Source organism: Thunnus thynnus, chromosome 19 (genome assembly GCF_963924715.1).
Source record: "Thunnus thynnus chromosome 19, fThuThy2.1, whole genome shotgun sequence".
Taxonomy (NCBI): domain Eukaryota; kingdom Metazoa; phylum Chordata; class Actinopteri; order Scombriformes; family Scombridae; genus Thunnus; species Thunnus thynnus.
The window spans coordinates 18,041,714-18,061,258 of record NC_089535.1 but is presented as its reverse complement, the minus strand read 5'-3'; the positions used below and the strand labels follow the sequence as shown (position 1 = coordinate 18,061,258).

Sequence of the window (19,545 nt, the reverse complement as noted above, 5' to 3'; positions counted from 1 at the left end):
CATGCATATTTAAATCTGCACATTGTTTTGTTAGACTGAAAAGGAAAACTTAGCACATTTGTTGACAATAAGGAAAAAATAGAAGATCAACAGCCATATAATATAGGTGCGCACACTGAAGTTATTCATAGTTTTCCCCCCTACTGTCCATCTTATGTCTTTCATAGTCCTTACCACTCCAATCAGGTCACCACGTCCGTACTCTCCTATCAGCTCCTTCTTGCCGTCCTCCTTCATGATTACAGAACGCAGTCGACCACTCAGCACTATGAAAGTACTGTCTGACTTTTCACCCTGCCTGAAAAATGTACAGATAACTTCAGTTTGTTTGCAAATATGCCGACAAGCTTGAGAACCCAAAACCAAAATTTAAGAATCAAGTTGCCTCCATTGGTGACTTGTTTGGAAAGGATCTAAAAAATGATTGACTGCTCCCACATGTAATGCAAGAATGTCTATGAAGTTGAACTTGTTTTCCTCAGTGGAATACCTGTAAACAGCCCTGCCAGCTTCCACAGCCATCCAGTCGAGAGCAAAGTCAATCTGTCTGACAAAAGATGACATCCTCCTCACCACCGTGTGAGCAACATTCAGCACTACCTTTGGCTCCTCGCGCATAATCCTGAAGAACAGACAAAGAGAATCTAGTTTAAGTATGTTTTTTAACTCTACAGAAGACTCCATATCTTGAGTACATGATTCTACATGGATGACTGACTCGTAGAAATGGGTTTTGGAGATTGAGAGGAAGCTGCAGTCTCGCTGGGCTCGGACAGTGAATATGAGGGGCTCTCCGGTCAGGACGGCGAGTTGACCGACAAGCTCTCCAGGGTGCGTCACAAACAGACGTGTGTCTTCTTCGCGGTCAATCATCCGCTGGTAAACGTGGAGGAGGCCAGAAATCACAAACTGAATGCTCACCTCCTAAAACACCAAGAGGAAAGAGAGAAGAGGACAGATTTAACAGTCTGAAGGTGAAAATGTAGGTGTGCTACTGGGACACATTGATTAGTTGTCAAATAAAAAAATTGACTGAGATCTATGTGTTATGAAATGTACCTAAAACAATAAAAGTTAAACTGTTCATTTCAATTAAATTGTATTTTGTGTATTCCACAAGAGCCAAATCCAATCATTTTAAAAAAACATTTTCTTGGGTTTAACTCTGACAGAATTTCATCAAATTTAACTAGATTCTCTTATTTAGATATGAGAACTGAGAACAATATATTTCTATGAGAATTTTGTCACAGCACAATTATATGGAGATATGGAGACAGAGTAAATTAAAATGGTTGAAGTCTTGCATCAGAAAACACGTGCATGTGAACAAACCAAACTTCCTTAAGCTTGTAAAAAACTGAAAATCTTATTTAATTTCCCGTATGGCTCAGATCAGGCCTTTATCTCATATGAGTAGCTAAGGGTTGCTGTGTCAAAATATGCTTTACAATACAGTTATAGGAAAATAAAGCTGCTGGCAGCTGATACTGCCAATTTAAGCCTAACAAGTATAACAGAAAAAGGACAGGAGCTGAACTTGAACAACACATGTTTAATACTACACTGAAATACAATAAATGGATTTTCTTGTTGATAGAAGCCACCAGAGAGTGAGATAGACTTCATATTTTCTTCACTTCACTTCTGACTGACGTGTAAAGGACAAAAATGGGAGAAACTTTACATTAAAACTTTAGTGTCATGAAAGTGAGAAGTGTAACTGCTTTGTAAGTTGTTGTTCTAACCTGGTCGCCCTGACGAGCCACCACAGAACCAGCTTTGACATGATGGAGGGTCACTCTGCCTTCAAGTAGACCAGGATCCTGCAACAGTAAACAAAAAATGTTTAGAATATCTGCTTATTTATATCATCACAGACACCTCTCCTAATGTCGCAGACCTGCCATCCTAATCTATCCAAAAAAAAAAAAAAAAAGGTGTGACCCCTGAAATATTTATACCAGCTGATGTTAGTTCTCTGTGATCAAACTCTTACCTGCAGCTGGATGATTCCCAGCAGGTCCTTCTTAGCAGCCTGGAGGATTGTGCTGCTCTTGCTGAGGTAGATGGCATCAGACTGCCCCCCGCTGTCTGTGTAGTGAAACACTTCTGAGGGTGTGTGCTGCATCATCACACTCTTCTTCAGACTGGACTGTAGACACACGCACAAGAGGCTGACTTACGAGGAACGTTGTGATAATAAGCAGCAACGTAAGGAAACAAAAATGTTACGCTGAATGATATGAATGTGATCGGTGGTTGCGGGTACAGTGGGAGCTGGGATGTGATATTACATCGACACAACCGGCCTGTGATTCGATGTAAAGAGGTGACATGGAAGAGAGTCTTACTTTATGAGTGACAGGACTGGATGGAGTCTCATCCATGGTGACTCTGGCGCGTTCACAAACCATGTTCAGGTCTGCAAGTCAGGACAAAGGCAGAGGATTATGAGTTTAAGTATGTCTGTGTGTCCTTGCTTTCAGTTCAGTGACTGTGATAAGTCTGTGCAGGAAATGAATACAGACATTTGGTGATTGCTGACATCCAAGACAGTGACCTACCTGCGCAGTCGGTGGGCATCGAGATGGATCGCTGCTTCCTGTAGCTGTTTGAAGGGCTGTCCTTTACACCATCTGTTTATGTAAAAGTGAAATGCCAGAACCGATCAGTCTCAACACCACAAAAAGCACAATTTTAAATTGCGTGCGAGTGTGTGACCTGTCTCTATGGGGCTCTCAGTGGACCCAGCAGGCAACTCGTCCTGGAAGTGCAGACGGCGAGTCATCTTCCCAGAGTTCACCTCTGACATAACACTGTTCACATTGGACAAGGGCATCGCCTGACTCTCCTGTCAATTAAGCAACAAAACAGTTTGCAATTCATTAGTCGATCGACAGACAATTTTCTTGTTCCAGCTTCTTAAATGTGAATATTTTCTTTAGTCTTCTATGACAGTAAACTGAATATCTTCAGGTTGTGGACTGTTTGTTTGGTTTGGTTTGTTTTGATTGTATTTATTTATTGGGACAGTGTACAGTTTTTAACATAAAAGATGCACTGCACCGGAATTAGCTCAAAGCTAATTTACATCCGCAGTCCCCCACAATCAAAACATACAACAGCACAACAACAAACAGTACAAAGCAAAAAACACACAGAACACACCATACAAAACACAAAGCAACACACAACAGCACATCACATACACCCACAATGTCAATTAGAAATTTGTAATGTAAACTTGTCAAATTAAAAGCAAGACTACCTGCGCTAATGAGAAGACCATAGATGAAGTTTACTATCAGTGGTCACAGAGCTGATTGGTCTTTAGTAGATTTTTTTTAATTTGGTCTTTAATGTATTGATTGAACTGCAAGGTTGCACCTCGGACTTTGGGAAACACAGACTGACATTTTTCACAAATTTCAACTAATCGAGAAAATAATCGACAGATTGATTGATAATGAAAATAATCTTTTGTTGCAGCCTTGTCAGGACTATAGTTACATTTTGAGTAACCCTGAAAATCTTTACTTCTAATATACTTTAAGCACTGGAACATTGACACAACATCATCATCATCATCATCATCAGTGGGTTCTGGGCAAATTAGAAATTCCAAGAAAAAATGAAAAAACAGTAAAATATCCAGTGTGGGTCAGTGGGTCGAGGATGGTACTGACAGTATAGACATGTGATTTCTGTCGGAGCACGCATGAAATAAAAAGTAGCATGCAGTCACGATATTCAACACTATAAAGATTTTTATTGAAGAAAAAATTAATGAAAATAAAGGAACTTCTCAAAAGAGCCATCAGACTATCACACACATAAAAATTATAACTAAAACTATGTGTTGTGTTTTATTGTCTCAATTGATGCTGACTGGACTTATATAATATCTGTGATACCATTCAGTCGTTGATGTGAAGATTATGTGGGTTTCTTCATATTTAATAGAAGTTGAGGATGTTTAGAGACTAATAAAAATATTTTAAAGCATTAAGGAATTGGCAAAATGAATGCCTTTCTACCTTTTTCCTCCAAAAAAAGGACAAAATGAAGTATTTTTAGTTATCATAAAGTCAGAGGCAAGCCAGGTTTAAAGGATAGTGCCCTCCCTGTTTCCTGAGAAGGGATTGTTATCATTCTTATTCATTTACACTGAGCGTTATGAAGGACTGTGTTATGATGCTGTGCTTAATGTTGTGTGAAATTAGCTTGCATGTGCATGACAGAGTGTGTATGTGCCTTTCAGTGCTTGTGTATGTTCAAATTGCGCTTAGGTATCCGATGCGAGCCTCTCTGCGTGACTGAGCGTGTATACACACAAACGTGTGTGCGCTAATTAATTTCCCTCCTACCGGATTGAAGAGCTCCGTTGTTAGGCCCAGGTAGTTATGTAACGCCAAGAAAGTGACTCTTTGGAGGCGAACCATGATTATCTGCAACACACATACAATCAAAATCAAACAGTGAGGAAAACAGAGCAGATCATACACATCAGATGGTAATAACATTCAAATTAGATCAAAATGACTATGTTTTATTTAGTGATGTGTTTCAGAGGGAGGAAAAAACAAACACCGTGGATATTTACTGTTAGACAGTACGTTACCTGAATGACGCGCACAAGCGTCTCCGGGTATTTCTTAAACACAGACTCAAAGGCTGATGCAGGTAAACGTAAGATGGTGGAGCGAGTTGCTGCCCGTGCCACTACAGTCTTATAAGGAGCTGGATAACCCTGACAGAGGCAAGACATAACAGTCAGAAAAGAAAATAATTAGGCAAAGGCAGAGGGTGCAATCACACAAACTTCATCTCCATCTCAGACTTCAATGACAACCACCTACAGTATTTAGAAAAGTCCTTCGAACGATTCATTGACTTGACGGCATTTTTTTTACCTTTCAATTCTATTATATGAACTTGAGCTTAGCGTTTGCAGCATTTTACACCTGTATGTATGATGTAAGTATGATACAGACTGAAAATGTTTGTTTAAACCAAATTTCAGACATTTTTCCGTGCTTTGATTTCTTGATTTTTCAGTTTGAGTTTCAGTTGGTGTAAAGTACAATCTGTTCTTCACAACAGCAATGTGTGTGCGCCTGAAAAAAGAAATTATTTATTTATTTTTTTCTTTTCAAGTTTCATCTGAATGGATGAGCAGGAATGAGTGTGACAACATAGAAAAACAAAACAAAACAAAGCATGCCTCCGAGCAAAATACATAAATTAATTACTTGACACACAGAGACATAATAATAATAAGTAATAACACATTTAATTTGTACCACACTTTTCATTCATAGTGAATAATTTCATATGGGTAATGAATAAACAAATTGAATTGAACTAGACGTATAGATAGAATGAGTGGAAATAAGAATAGTGGAGAGGAGACAGATCAGAGAGCAAAAGAAGACTGAAGCAGAGATGTTAGTCTGATGTGTGGATGGGAGGAGAAATACGGAGCTCACAGTGATGATGTCCAGAATACTGAGCAGGCTGTGGACGCTGTCTCCTGGGAGCACGTCCTTCACTACTGGTTCTGTGCCATCCTAAAATACAGGGAGACACAAATTCATTGAAGAGTCTTCATTCAAACTTTACAGTAGAGCCACCTTCACAACAAATCTGTCTGGATGATATGTGACAGTCGTTTCACAGAGCAACGTGTACATATAGCCTTGACTTCACAATGATGTGTCCCAGTTTCACTCAGTTTATTATTTTGCCAAACAGTAAGAGCTTTAAAAATGCTTTAAAACATTTTGTTTAGAAGCTGTACTGTGCAGTATTTTTTTATATTAACAATGAATCAAATGACGTTGTGTATAATATGTTAGGTGGAGTTGTCATAAAAGTACACAAGAACCACTATATGACAAAAACAAATTCATTTGTCCAACTTGGAAGCACACTCTGAATTCGTTTTTTTTTTTTTTTAAAAAGGGCAACACATACGTTCTCGTGGATGCAGAGCTCGAGTCGTCCGTCCTGGACCACGTAGATGCTGTCGTCATCGTCTCCTGGCCTGAACAGACCTTCTCCCTCCTGCAGCTCGATAAACACCATGTGGCGACACAGCTCTAGGAACAGGGGCTTCTCAAAGTGACCTAAGACCCTAAAACGAGTTACAGAACACACACACACACACACACATTATGAAAATAGAAGAGGCTACCTCAAAAAAAGTTCTGTATTTGTCTGTCAAACACACACACACACACCTGACATTCTTCAGCATATAGAGGACCTCTGAGGGCAGATTTGAGCTCTGCACATCAAACTCTGTCAGGTCGGCCTCTAGCAGGGAGGGAGGGGGTTCCTTGGGTTGCAGGGTGGGAGGGTCTTTACGGATCCTAAGGATTCTATTGAAAGGCACAAAACAAAACATTTAAAATATTACATGAATCCGTTTACTCAACAAGAAGAAATGTTTCATGGCTTGACTTGCATGCAGAATTTTTAAAAAATGTATTAATGGTGCATACTTGCGTGCTATGCTCAGAACTTTGGTTCTCTTGCGTATGCGCTGCTGCGGCTGCTTTGATACAGAGGAAGAGGTGGGAGGAGGAATCGAGGACAATGTCTGGACCTTAGAAAAACAAAAACACAATCGAGTTTTTAAATGTGCTTTTTTTTTGTTTGTTTTTTTTTACTGCAGACAGAAAAAGACATTTTGTGCATTTGATGGAGACAGAGGTGGAGAAAACTTGCTTGATTAAATCAGGATCTGCATTCACCACTAAGCTGAATACATGCAAGTAATTCAAAATCCAACTGTATGAAAGTGCATTACAGTGATAAATTACTGGAGCTTTGGTGATTATATTAGCCAGTGGAGTCTGTTTCATGCAAGGCTGCAACACAATACAAACACTCATTCTTTGAGTTTGATGCAGGGAAAATGTAGTAATTTGAGATTTATACAACATAATTGTTGGCCTGAATACACATAGTTAACAACAACAACAATACTACTACTACTAATAATCATCATAATAAATATACAATGAATCTGCCAGGCTGTAAATGTTTACGTATGAGTGTGAGAGAGAAACAGAAATAGAGAAAACCTTTCGCATTATTTTCCTTCCATAGAAGAGCACTTTATCTCTCTTTCTGAAGCGATAATGAGGTACCCCAGGCTGTTGATCACCTTGTCAAAGAATCCAAAAAACAAAATGCAGATGTAACCCCTGTCACGACCAAATTGTACAGCAACTTGAACAGAAAAAAATAATAACTAGAGGCAGACAAAAAAAATATACAAATTAAATTAATTATTTAAATTAATCAAAACAGCATTAGAATAGATACGAAGTTCAGGAAAAGGTTGGATGACTCACGGGCAAGTTTATATCTCCTGTAAAGGAAGAGCACCACAATCCCAATCAGTGAGACTGCGACTGCAGCTCCAATCACTACACCTGTGAGCTACAAGACAGACAACAATAAAACAATAATATGGTCACATGTAAAGGAATTGCGGTGTAGTTGCCCAGAGCATCAGGCATTTGAGCTGCTGGTTTAGTAACATTAACCTTCAGAGTCCAAAGTTGTGTCCCAGATAAACATTACACTCACTGAGCACTTTATTAGGAACACCTGTGCAATCTAATACAATTGTGAGAAAGGTGATAATTCTACTTTATGTTTGTTATTGAGGTGTTAGTGAGTGGTGGTGGTGGTGTACTGAAGTGCATTATATTGAAATGTGTTTGTGCCCCCTGACAAAATATTAGAAACACTTTCCAATATAAGGGTCATCAGATTGCACAGGTGTTCCTAATAAGTTGCTTGGTGAGTGTACATACCAATTCCAAACAGGTTTTTGGTACATAGTGAGTACAAACTGGAAAAGAGACTAAATAAAGTCACAGTATGCATACAAGAACAGCTGGTGGAAACAAATAAGTATTTAATCTTTGTTAAAACATTAATACAGACTGTGAATCTTAATTATCAGTAACTTTCCAAAGTAAAGGTTTGTCGGTAAAAAAAAACAAAACAGTATACTATGACAATTTGTTTGTAATACATAATGGGAAAATAAGGCCTTGGGACACAACACAAGTTATTGACTTTGACGTAATCACAAATGCAAACAAGCTTCATGCAGGGTCGTGCTCTTCTGTGTTGTTGAGAGAATAAGCTGTCAATAATTTATCACTTCTTACCATGGTGGTCTGCATCCTCTCCTCCAAAAACTGTTGCACTCGTGCTTTGATGTCATTTTTGCTGGTTAACAGCATCTAAAAACATAACACAGCTTTTCAAATCCTATTAATAACAAGTAATTGCCATTGACACAACTCTAAGTCAGTTGTCGCATATGCCTGCTATGCTTGTTATTTATAAGTTTTAAAAGAAAATGGGGTGCTTACTGAACTGGTCAACTGGCACAGCTCTCCTTCATTATCCTCTCCATGGCACTCCATCCTGTAAGGCAAGAATGTTTAAAGGATAGGTTTGCAGTTCTTCAAGTCTGTCTTAAAACAGCAGCGAAGTGCCCATATGAACAATGAAAGAGGTTTTCCCTGCTGTAATCATTCCTCCTGTTCATACTGGCTGTTAAAGATCCCCTTCAGATGCACTTTCAATGTAAGTGATGGGGGCAAAAATCCACAGTGTGTCCACACAGTCATTTTGTGAAAAAATGCATCTAAAAGTTATTTGATGCTTATATGATGCTTCAGCAGTCTGAGTTAGTCATATCAAGTGGATATCTGCCACATTTACAGTCTTTTTAGCATAGAATTCCCATGTTTTGTTTCTTCAGACAGTGTTTCCCTGTTGAGCTGCAGTGGAAGTATAGTAACAAAAAGAGAAACTTAAGCACCAAAAAGACTGTAACGCTGAATGATATCTACTTGAATTTGACTCATTTAGACAGCTGAAGCTTCATATTAGCTTCAGATAAACTTTTAAATACATTTTTGCAAAGAATGAGGCTAGTATGAACAGGAGGATGATTATAGCAATAAAAAAAATTGTTCCAGTGTTCATTTGGGCACCTGACTGTTTTAAAACAGAAAAATTGTGAACTCGTCCATTAAAACGGTATCGGTATGCAACCCAAATATGCGGTTGCATTTTGGGTAGAATTGCACAGACAATAGCGGTGTAAAGTCATGTGAGGAACTAGGTGAAACGTTGCAGGAAAAAGGTTGATGCCAGCTATGAAAGGAGGAACATGTAAATTAGCAAGAAGCCGCCAGCCAACCTCATCATTATTTTTCATGTCTTCATTTAAGCTAAAAACAACTTCGTCACACAAGATGTCGACAATAATCTAGTATAATTAGGCAGCAATTAAGTAACTGGCGGCTGATATTAATTTAAAGTGGCTCATTTATTAGCCAGGCAGCTAAGCGTTAGCTAAAATAACATTAGCTACAAGCTGACTGATTTAGGGTTAGCGGTCTTGCCAGTGGTTATAAACAACCAAAGTCAACTTCACATCAAAGCATAAATGAAACTGTCAGTGTGCGGAATGGTACCTTTCGATGGTTTCTGGTAAACTGCTTCAAGCTGGCAACATCGCCAACAACAGACCATGGAGCAAAGTTAGCAGGTAGCTAACAAAGTTTTCTCTATGCTGTCACTTGCTTAGCCCCGCCCATGTTGCGACATCCACCAATAGTGTTTTAGATGTCTCCCGTTGCCTTGGTACCGCTCAAGGCAGGCATCCAATCAGCGACGGACCAGACGCCAGCCTAGTCTTCCTGTTTACAACATTATAGAGATCTGTGTCAGCAGCAGCACAGATTATATTCTCTATACTTTCATATATGGAGGCTGTACATATACTCAACTACTGTACTTATTCACCCCGCAGCTCTGAGATGCCTGTACTTTACTTGGGTATTTCCATTCTGCTACTTTATACTTCTACTCCACTACAGTTCAGAGGCAAATATTTCACTTTTTACTCTACTTTACATTTATTTGACAGTTATAGTCAATAGTATAATAATATTATAAAAATACTATGAAAATAATAATAATTTTAATAATAATAGTAATATAGTTGCTACTTTGTAGATTAGACTTTAAGACTATGAGCATATAAAATATCATGTATATTATAGGGTAAAAAAAATGTTAATAATAATAATCCAATAATATATGCAATAGTAAAACTTATGACTGCATAATGAGTACTTTTACTTTTGATATTTTAAGTACATTTTGCTGTTAATACTTCTGTACCTTTAGATAAGTAAAACTTTGAATGCATTTATATTGTGGCATTGCTACTTTTAGTAGAGGATGACAATTGTGTAAAAGATTGTGTAACTGTGTAAAAGAAATTACACAAACACAGGAGCTTCTGTTCATTTATTTTATTAAAATGTGTATTTCACTACATAAATGTTTCAAATATATATTCTAGATAGACCAAAATTTCATGATATACACAACACTATTTTTAAAATAACTTTACATTACATTTTTTTATTGAATGGTGATTGAGAAAGGAGGGAGGGGAGGGGGCACAAAGTAAGACAAACATACAAGTGCAGACATATAATATGTACACATTTGCATCCAATCAAAATCTTATTGGCGTTTTTCCTTTCTTGGAAAAAAAATAGACAACATAAAAACAAAAATATATTAAAGTAAATCTTCCTACTTCCTTTTTTTCATTACCATGTCCAAAGCCTATGATAAAAATGGGACTCCCATTTTGTTTCACTCCATTATTCATTATTTTTTTATTATTACTTACTTTCTTATAATTATTTCCTTCATTATTATCATTAGTAGTAGTAGTGTATAATCTCATAAATAATTTTATTTGAATTGGTTAAAAAATCTGAGATGTTGGCAGCTATTCCAAACTCTGGAACAAAAGTAATCCAAAATGAGTTACTAAATTAAATGAATTAAATTAATTTTTAAATTAATTTCCAGGCCACATACTGTAAAACCACTTAAATAACTTATAGTTTACCTTGTGCATTGTGACAGGCATGAATAGGCCCTTTGTCACATATATGCAATTTCAGTTTATTAGATCAACTGTCCAGTTAGCATGAAGACAAATATTTCAACATTAACCATAGAGTGGTCAAAATAGCAACCTGTAACTTAAAGCAATTTTTGCATGTTTTCACTACAATGATACACATCATTACTAGCTCACCAAATATTTATACAATCAGCATGTGAAACATTTTCCACTTTGCCCTTAATATCAGCTATATCAAAATATGTTTCATTTTCTTCACCCTGTCTTCATGCAGTTAATTTACATTTATATCAAAGTTAAACATAATTTAGTCACTACTGAGATTCACACAATAATGCTATCTGAACTCAGTACTTTTGTTTACTTTACAAAAAATCATAAAGAAAAATAAGGTTAACCTTTTTCATTGAGAGAAACAATGTTATTTGTGACTCTGATTTAAAATCTACCACAATCATACATTATAAAAGCAAAATGTTGTGGCTGGCTTATCCACAGCCATTTGATTTTAATGTTTACACTAATAACCTTTTTAATATGTAAAATAACATGAATTTAGTTTGATTCGCATCTAAATATAATTAATTAATTGCAGTCTACATTGAATAAATGCTTAGACACAATACATGAATGCACAATGAGCCATAAGATAAATATTCAGCAGGATTTACAGTGCTTCCTCGCTTTTACAGGGGCAGAATAAGAAATCCACATCAGTGCGACCAGAAAATGTACTTACAGTACAAATTTTAAGGAACTTAAAAATTTTCAATTTCAAGAATATCTTAACTAAATTCATGAAAATGACATGACAATTTATTTTAAAGAACCTAATTACTGAACACGCCACTGCAAACACTTTTCATAAAACTGACTCACACGATTTTGACACAAATAAAACATAAATCATTTACAGTTTTCACCTTTTCTCTGCTGTTTTTTTCATTCCTCACTCTGCTCTTCTTCATTCTCATTTATGCAGCTTCATCTTTCCCTCTTGATCTATTTGTTCAGGTACTTTGCCACAGACTGGTAGGCAATGAGGATCTCTGAGTCATTTGGGCAGGTGTAGCGAAACTCATCTTGTTTGTAGGCGTTATTCAGGTAACGTGACAGACCTTTCAGCTCTGCGGGGATGGCAAAGTCACGGTACTGCTTACACACCACCTGGTGGAAGAGGGGACAAAAATACATCAGGTGAGTTAAGGTAAAATATTGGAAAGAAATGCCACCCAAAAGACTATAAAAAGCACTTACAACTTTACCACTGAGAAAAAAATGAAGACATCTCCAAGTTTTATACACTGAGTGCTGCCTAACTCTGCTCACCTTGACAATGTTGAGTTTGGGAAGCAAGTTGCAGTCTGCCAAGGTAAGGGTGTCACCGTCCAGGTAGAGGCGTGAGGACTCAGTGACATTTGGGTTCTGGTCCAGCTCATGAGGGAGAGGTGTCTCCAGGAACATGTTCAGTTTCACCAGAGTTGACAGAAATTTCTTCTCTAGCACTGAGAGAGAGTCACATGTTAGAGTCTCTATGGGTCACAGTCTCCCTCATGTGGCTGTAGAGTGTATAACACAGGAATTACAATAAATTAATTTACTAATGCTCTTACTGTCATTTAATCCAGGATTGGGATTCTTTATATATGCTGAGAATTTACGGAAGATGTCTTCTCCAGCCCCGTTGGACTCTTTGTATCGACAGCACAATTTTGAATACCTGCCATTGGTAAAAATGAAAGTAGTGTGTGTCAATTATGTAGGAACAGATAATGTATTTAACAATCAGCCTGTGACTTTAAATGTCTCTACTCACTGTGGTGGGGCTAGGTTCTCCTCCAGGAACTCCTCAATCTTGTTCGTGTCCGTTTTGACCTCATCGTTGTAGAGGAGGAAGGGAGGCTGAGAGCCCGGAGCCAAAGCCTTCAGCACATCAGGTGCCCTGCCACAGAACAGCAGACAACAAACAAGGTTTAGCTTACTGAAATTAGTCAAATAATATAAATGACCAATTTCCCAACCCTGAACCAAACAAATACAAAGGAAAAGCATGGCAAGATCTGTTTTACAGGACAATTGCAATTACAATTTCTTCTCATTTCCTTGAGATGCATTTCCTGATTTGGGTTGTTTTTAGACTAGTTTTCAGGGGAAAGCGGTTTGATTATCTTTTGAGTTTCTTGTAATTGTTGTTTTGCAGTAAATTAAAGAGAAAATATTACGTTTTTTGTTATTTTTATACTGTTATTATGTTGGATTTCTATGTTAAACATGGTTAAAATTCCAAAACTTGAGGTGAATCTGTGTAAAACGGCTCCCTGCAAGTCAAAAGTCAGGGCTTCAACCTGCTCTGAACGCTTCTTTTGCAAAGTTACCTCTACTTCCTCCTTGTGATGATGTCAAATTGTTTCCGCATGGCCACATACAGCTGTCTGTTCCATAGCCTTTGTTGTTAAGGTTGTTGCTAAGCTTGTTTACCTTGTCCACTCACATATTTTTGACCAAATTTGGGCTTGAACATGTGCAGATGTATTTAAGAAGTTGACATTTTGAGTGAAGGACAAGAAAAAGAAATGAAATTCTACTACTTCTGTTTGTTTACGTTGCCTCTTGAGCTGGCAGAAGTCTGCCAAGTGGCATCTTCTGAAAGCTGGCCAATCAGAACAGAGTTGGCTCATCGGGAGAAGGGCCTTAAAGAGACAGGAACTAAAATGGCCTGTTTGAGACAGAGGCTGAACTGAGAGGCTGCATAAAGGACCAGTATAAGATAAATAAGGAGTTTTTAAACTGTAAATCATGCAAAGATATCCCAGTAGAACCCCAAAATATAAATATAGACCTGGAAATGTGCATGGTACTCCCCCTCTAACACCAGTCTATCACTAACCCTCTACATTCAAAACCTTACACCTTACCCTCAAATGTATGGAGCTAATTTCCTGACAAAACTTAACAAACAAAACATGTTTCACAAATGTCCTACGATTCACTAACAAACACAGTGTGGTTTGCAAATACAAAACACCATTAACAAACTAACGCATTTTGTTTTGCAAATACAAAACGTACCTATCAAACAAATACACAACATATTTTTAATGCATCATGCTTGAGAAACAAATACAACATGTCTTACAAGTACAGAGACAAAACAATTCAAGTAGTGTGTTGTGTTTGATTACATTATACTGTAAGCTGTGTGTTAATGAGTCCAGCCTCTGTCAGTCTCAGAGACAAGACCAAGAACTTTTTGGAGAAAGAAAAAAGAAAGTGGTCTTACCTCTTCATGTCCACAGTGGTGAGGGTAAAGTTGGCCCCTTTTAACCAAAGAATCATGAAGAGTCTCTGACAGAAAGGACAGTTCCCCACACTCTCAGCATCTACACTGGCCTGATATAGAAACAGACATTACTGTATGTTATATGCATATATGTATTATACTTCAATACAAGTTTGATGTACATGCATTTGAGGTACATGCAAAACACATGATGAGTGCTTTCTCTTGGGGGAAACTACTGCATGTGTACACCTAAACAAAGCGTGTGTATACCCAAATACTACGCTCAACTGCATGTGATTGTTGACCATCCAATTCATAAACAGTGGCCATTAATATGCTGCCATAAAAGCCTCCACTCTCTTTGTAAGGCTTTCCACAAGATTCTGTAACCTTGCTGTAAAGATTTGCTCCGATTAAGCCACAAGAGTGACCTCAGGCACTGATGATGAGGATGTATTACTAAGATTTTCCTCAATCAGAACACAAGGGCCAAACCATGAAACACTTCAGAGAGATCTTGAGAACTGGGAAAATGGTCACACTGAGGCCATGTTTGTAAGTCTTTGAATGTACTGCTACACCTGAAGTAAAATAACTCTCTCTCTCTCTTTGTGTGTGTTTTGGTATCTCCTGCATGCTTCCTGTCTTCCTCTCATTTAAAATATGACACATTGTTACTGATTAAATTACCTAAGAGCATATGAAACAGCTGAAATTAGCTCTACCTTGACCGACTGCAAAACTACAACTGTTAAATGCTACTTGCACAATAATGCATCAGTGATAATGATCCAAATATATATTATATATGACTGTCAGGGGCTGTAGCCAAGGCCCTCATTCCCCTAAGTCTGTAAATCCTTTTTTAATTTAACACTAAGGTCAAAATGCTGGTTCAAAGCATACAATTCTGGTGAAATACTGAATCAATTTTTTAACTATTGATATAAAAGCAGTCAAATTTAAATATACAGTCTTAAAAAAACGGGAATCAGCCTATGAAATACTCATTATGTGTATGTTTATAATTTTGAAACGCAAACTCCCCATAGATCACTGCAGTGGCTACAGCCATTTTTCTGCATGCATACTTTTGATGCTTAAAGTCAATTTTGCTAATACTACTTCCATACTTTTACTTAACTTTGGATGCAGGGCCTGTAATGGAGTATTCTTACATTTTGGTTACTATTTTTAATACTTCTGCCACCACTGCTCATAAATAGTGAGGTGAAACCAATATCAGGAAAATATGAGAATGAAAAGTTGGAATGAAAAGTTGGTTCTTGCATCAGTCTTGTGAATACCTGTCGAGCCTGCTCTGCTCTGCTCTGACAGTTTAAACCCAACAGCTGAGGAATTTCAAATGAAAGGTTAAGGCTGCTTTACAGCCAGATTATACAAAGCAATGTTTACACTACGTTTGGTAGAGTATCTCAGTTATATCATATAATTGACATTGCAGGTGGATGTTATTGAGTCACTGACATGTTAGGAAGCAAAGGCATTTCTGAAAGTGCAGGAAACAGGTTTATAAACTTAACAGGCATCTTTTCAGTGTCAGTTTTTACACTGATACTGTGCCTAAATAGCAAAGGATGGATGAGAGATTTATCATTCTTCATCAATAACAGTACAGCCCAACACAAAACAGACACTACAACTGATATTATCTCAATTTTACTTATAGTATCACATGAAATACATTATCTTACAAGTGTTTAGGCACAGAAATTTTGCAACTAATACAATTTGACATACTAAAGCAGCATGTTTGAAAGCCATAGATATTATCAGGTAATAAATGAAAGATTATCAATAAATAAAGTAATTAAAAACAGTTAAGTACATACTTTGATGCCTGGAAATGTGCTCTTGTTTGATTGTTTATAACAGCTTTTCTGAGGTTTATGGTCACAAGAAAAGCATCCAGTTAAGATTAAAACAGAAAACTATGATTCTGTCATATATTAGATAAAATAACTTGACTCTTACTGAACTTTAGGTAAGTTAGCAGTTACTTTTGTTACTAATATTTTGTATTAAGATTGCTAGGAATCATTTCACATAATAATCTCATATTTCTTTATAACAAATAGATGACTTTTTATCTACAGTAACATCTGTAGTGTGCCATTTAAGAGGGACATTTTTAAAAACACATAACATATCAGTTATCACAGGTCTTACCTTAACAAAGAGTTCAATCTTTGGGGCATCAGCCATCTTTTTCTCTCTCTCTCTGTCTTTTTCTCTCGTAACGTCCCTCTTTCCTCACAGGATCCACAGAATGGTTTGTTTCTGTCAATGTTGCTGCAAAGATGGAGCAGATTTTTTTTCAAACTGTGATTGTAAAGTTTAGATTCCTTTGTAATTATGACTTTTTTCTAATCTCAGTCTTTCACTCACACACGTTCTCACACACTTTATCTCAAGGTTTGATGAAACTGGTAGTAAGATGCATTATTAAAGGCTATACTCACAATGGTGGTCAGAATCAGCCCTGGATGCAAGAACTCTTCTTTTCTCTGTGTCTGTTTCTGTTTTTTGGTTCCTCTCTCACCACACCTGTCAACCTCCGAGAGGCAGCCGACGCCCCCTCCGGCCTTACCAGTCAGACCAGCAAATCTGGATCTCTCCTCTCACCCTCTCAGCAACTCTTCCTTCCAGTATATTCTCTGAAAGAAATCTGTCACTCTTGACTCTTGTAACTGTCTCAGTCTGTCCACTTTGGGCTATATATATGTCTCCGTCTGACCCCATTTGATCTCTACTTCTTTCCCTCTAACAAAATAAGTCAGAAGCAGTATGCAGAGAACTTTTCAAGCTGAAATACTACACAAAAAAAATAAAAGTAAAAATAAAACCATAGCATATCCTCAGCACAATTAATTGTGATGAACAGGTTATAGGTATGGTGTGCCTAGAATAACATATGATTAAAATGGAAATTTACAATAATTATACCATACAACACACCTAAGTGTATTTGCCTCCAGTACTAAATTAAACCACTTTGTACAGTATATGGGAGAAACTACTCTATGTGTACACCTAAACAAAGTGTGTGTATACCCAAATACCACACTCAACTGCATGCGATTGTTGACCATCCAATTCATAAACAATGGGCATTAATATGCTGTCATAAAAGCCTCCGCTCTCTTTGTAAGGCTTACCACAAGATTTTCTAACCTGGCTGCAGAGATTTGCTCTGATTTAGCCACAAGAGTCAGTCTCCCAGTCAGCTAAACAATTCATCCCAAAAGTGTTGGATGCACTTGAGGTCAGGGTTCTGTGCAGGCTAACGGAGTTCTTTAAAACCAAACTGGAAAAACATATTTTATCCGTACCTCACTTTGTGCTCCTCTGAAACTGTTGCCACATAGTTGAAACCACACCATTGTCTACTATAGCAAAGGAGGATGTATGACTAAGATTTGCCTTAACTGGAACACAAGGGCCAAACTATGAAAAACACTTGAGAAAGATCTTGAGAAATGAGAAAATGGTCACACTGAGGCCATGTTTGTAAGTCTTTGAATGTATCACTACAATTCACCTGAAGTAAAATACCCCTCTCTCTCTCTCTCTCTCAACCTCTCACTCGGTGTATTTGTATGTGTGTGTGTGTGTGTGTGTGTGTCAAGAGTGTTTCTGTGTTTTGGTGTCTCATGCATGCTTTCTGTCTTCCACTCATTTTGATGTGTTTGTTTTGTGATCGTCCAACAGGCTACTTTCAGTCGTTGATCAGCATTCATGACTGACAGAAAATGCTCTCATATAGCAGGTATTCACAGAGGACACTGAGGTTTCTGTGATTGGAGAGAGGAAGGAGAAACACCTCAAGCAAGTTGACAAGGTTGCAAGTGGAAAGTAGTGAGATAAAGATCCCAAAAAAACAAAGAGTCAGATCGGTGGAGATATGGCACACAGGACAGTGGATAGGTGGGGAAGCACGAAGGAGGAAATCTTAAGGGTGTGCTTGTCACTCATCTATGACTTTGTGCTATGGAATCCACAAGTTGGAGTGTACAAGGTTAATTAAAGCAGTTTAACATTTAGTAAATATTTTAGTTGAGATCTCACTGAAAGATATTCTCTATTCTGTGAACCCAGACATACCTGGTTACGCTGAAAGTAACAAAACAAATGTTTTTCTTTGATGGGGAATAAAACCAACAGATAATCTAACATGAGAATCTTCCACTCACAGCCTGAATATCAGCTCCTTTGCAAGTGTGGCCAGCTGAAAGGCATTTGACATTTGTCTTCACCTTACTTCACTATTGTTTGAGGTGACTGCTCAAGAATCCTGAATCAGATTAATGAGCAACTACATGGATGAATGTGTTTTATTGTACTGTATAAGAAGTAAATACTAAAAAAAAAAATCGCTGAGGATTATTATTTTTATTTGTCACACATACACCATGATATACAGTGAAATTTAAAGCAACAAGCATAGCAAAACAAAATATGCAATATAAAACAACAAAAACAAGAGTGTGTATTGTATATAAGGCTTGTTTTTCATTTACTGTTAACTAAATTATATTTTCTGTGCTGACAAGTGGTCTTAAACAATGTGTAAAAGGAGTTAAATACTATGTTGAAAGAATATTTACATTGAGTGTATCAGGGTAGTATCAGGGAGAGTGAGTGAATGGGTTCCCTAACTTGGGGGCCTGCAGGATGAGAGCTTCTGATAATTATAATAATAATGTAATATTTAACTTTATTCATCCAGAATGAACTTTTTGTGCTCAAGATTGTCAATATACCTACTAAAAATCAATACATACAAACCACTGATAGACTGACTGTTCATACATTCAATGCATCAGTCTTATTCTGTAGCAGACTTCCCTCTTGTGGTCTATTAATATATTACATATAGCATAACTGAGCACATGGCATTAACTCTGAAACTGCATTTCAAGATATGGATAGAACAAGATTTTAATAGACAATGCAGAGTAAGTTGATACACAGATAATTTAGTCTCTAAAGCACGTTTGCTCACTCATTTCCTCTTAATTCAGTTATAAGATAAAAGATAAAAAAATTTTAATAAACTATATATTTTAACCCATAAGAACCCATGGTGATACAGGTGTCACCAGCCCTTTCAATGTTCTGGAAAATTCCTTATACAGCTTTATCTTTGATTTTAACTCATGAAGTCCCTAAGTGACATCTACTGAACATCCTGGTGCAGTCATGTGACAATGTGTGAATCTGTGTACCCATGACATCACTT

The 19,545-nt window shown here is 37.3% G+C and overlaps 2 protein-coding genes across 4 annotated transcripts in view; both read right to left on the bottom strand.

Moving 5' to 3' along the window:
* The window catches only part of pnpla7a (patatin-like phospholipase domain containing 7a), a 31,772-nt gene extending 22,126 nt beyond the window's left edge, over positions 1–9,646 (bottom strand). For 2 of the 3 annotated variants that reach the window (XM_067575362.1, XM_067575364.1), the window contains exons 1-19: positions 9,522–9,646; positions 8,406–8,460; positions 8,199–8,273; positions 7,368–7,455; positions 7,095–7,177; positions 6,510–6,613; positions 6,246–6,386; positions 5,980–6,139; positions 5,493–5,573; positions 4,625–4,753; positions 4,371–4,451; positions 2,725–2,854; positions 2,568–2,639; positions 2,355–2,425; positions 2,000–2,155; positions 1,749–1,826; positions 719–924; positions 491–622; positions 175–298 (exon numbers count right to left, since the gene is read on the bottom strand). In XM_067575362.1, coding sequence (XP_067431463.1) covers positions 175–298; positions 491–622; positions 719–924; positions 1,749–1,826; positions 2,000–2,155; positions 2,355–2,425; positions 2,568–2,639; positions 2,725–2,854; positions 4,371–4,451; positions 4,625–4,753; positions 5,493–5,573; positions 5,980–6,139; positions 6,246–6,386; positions 6,510–6,613; positions 7,095–7,177; positions 7,368–7,455; positions 8,199–8,273; positions 8,406–8,459 — 1,965 coding nt within the window. In that variant the 5' untranslated portion in view covers position 8,460; positions 9,522–9,646. The remainder of the gene's footprint in view (positions 1–174; positions 299–490; positions 623–718; positions 925–1,748; positions 1,827–1,999; positions 2,156–2,354; positions 2,426–2,567; positions 2,640–2,724; positions 2,855–4,370; positions 4,452–4,624; positions 4,754–5,492; positions 5,574–5,979; positions 6,140–6,245; positions 6,387–6,509; positions 6,614–7,094; positions 7,178–7,367; positions 7,456–8,198; positions 8,274–8,405; positions 8,461–9,521) is intronic. The other variant, XM_067575363.1, reaches the window with a different exon arrangement.
* Positions 9,647–10,352: 706 nt separating this feature from the next.
* clic3 (chloride intracellular channel 3) lies at positions 10,353–16,819 on the bottom strand. Its single transcript, XM_067574957.1, has 7 exons — positions 16,766–16,819; positions 16,473–16,595; positions 14,280–14,389; positions 12,816–12,941; positions 12,613–12,719; positions 12,329–12,504; positions 10,353–12,166 (listed from the first exon to the last, which is right to left on the bottom strand). The coding sequence occupies exons 2-7, from the start codon at positions 16,506–16,508 to the stop codon at positions 12,002–12,004; spliced, it is 720 nt and encodes a 239-aa protein (XP_067431058.1). The 5' UTR covers positions 16,509–16,595; positions 16,766–16,819; the 3' UTR covers positions 10,353–12,001.
* Positions 16,820–19,545: the final 2,726 nt, after the last annotated feature.

Coding starts and splice junctions, on each gene's coding strand:
- clic3 (XM_067574957.1), bottom strand. CDS start 16,508: ATGGCTGATGCCCCAAAGATTGAACTCTTTGTTAAG. Junction 12,720..12,815: donor GAGAACCTAGCCCCACCACA/GTGAGTAGAGAC, acceptor TACCAATGGCAG/GTATTCAAAATTGTGCTGTC. Junction 12,167..12,328: donor CCAAACTCAACATTGTCAAG/GTGAGCAGAGTT, acceptor CTCTTCCACCAG/GTGGTGTGTAAGCAGTACCG.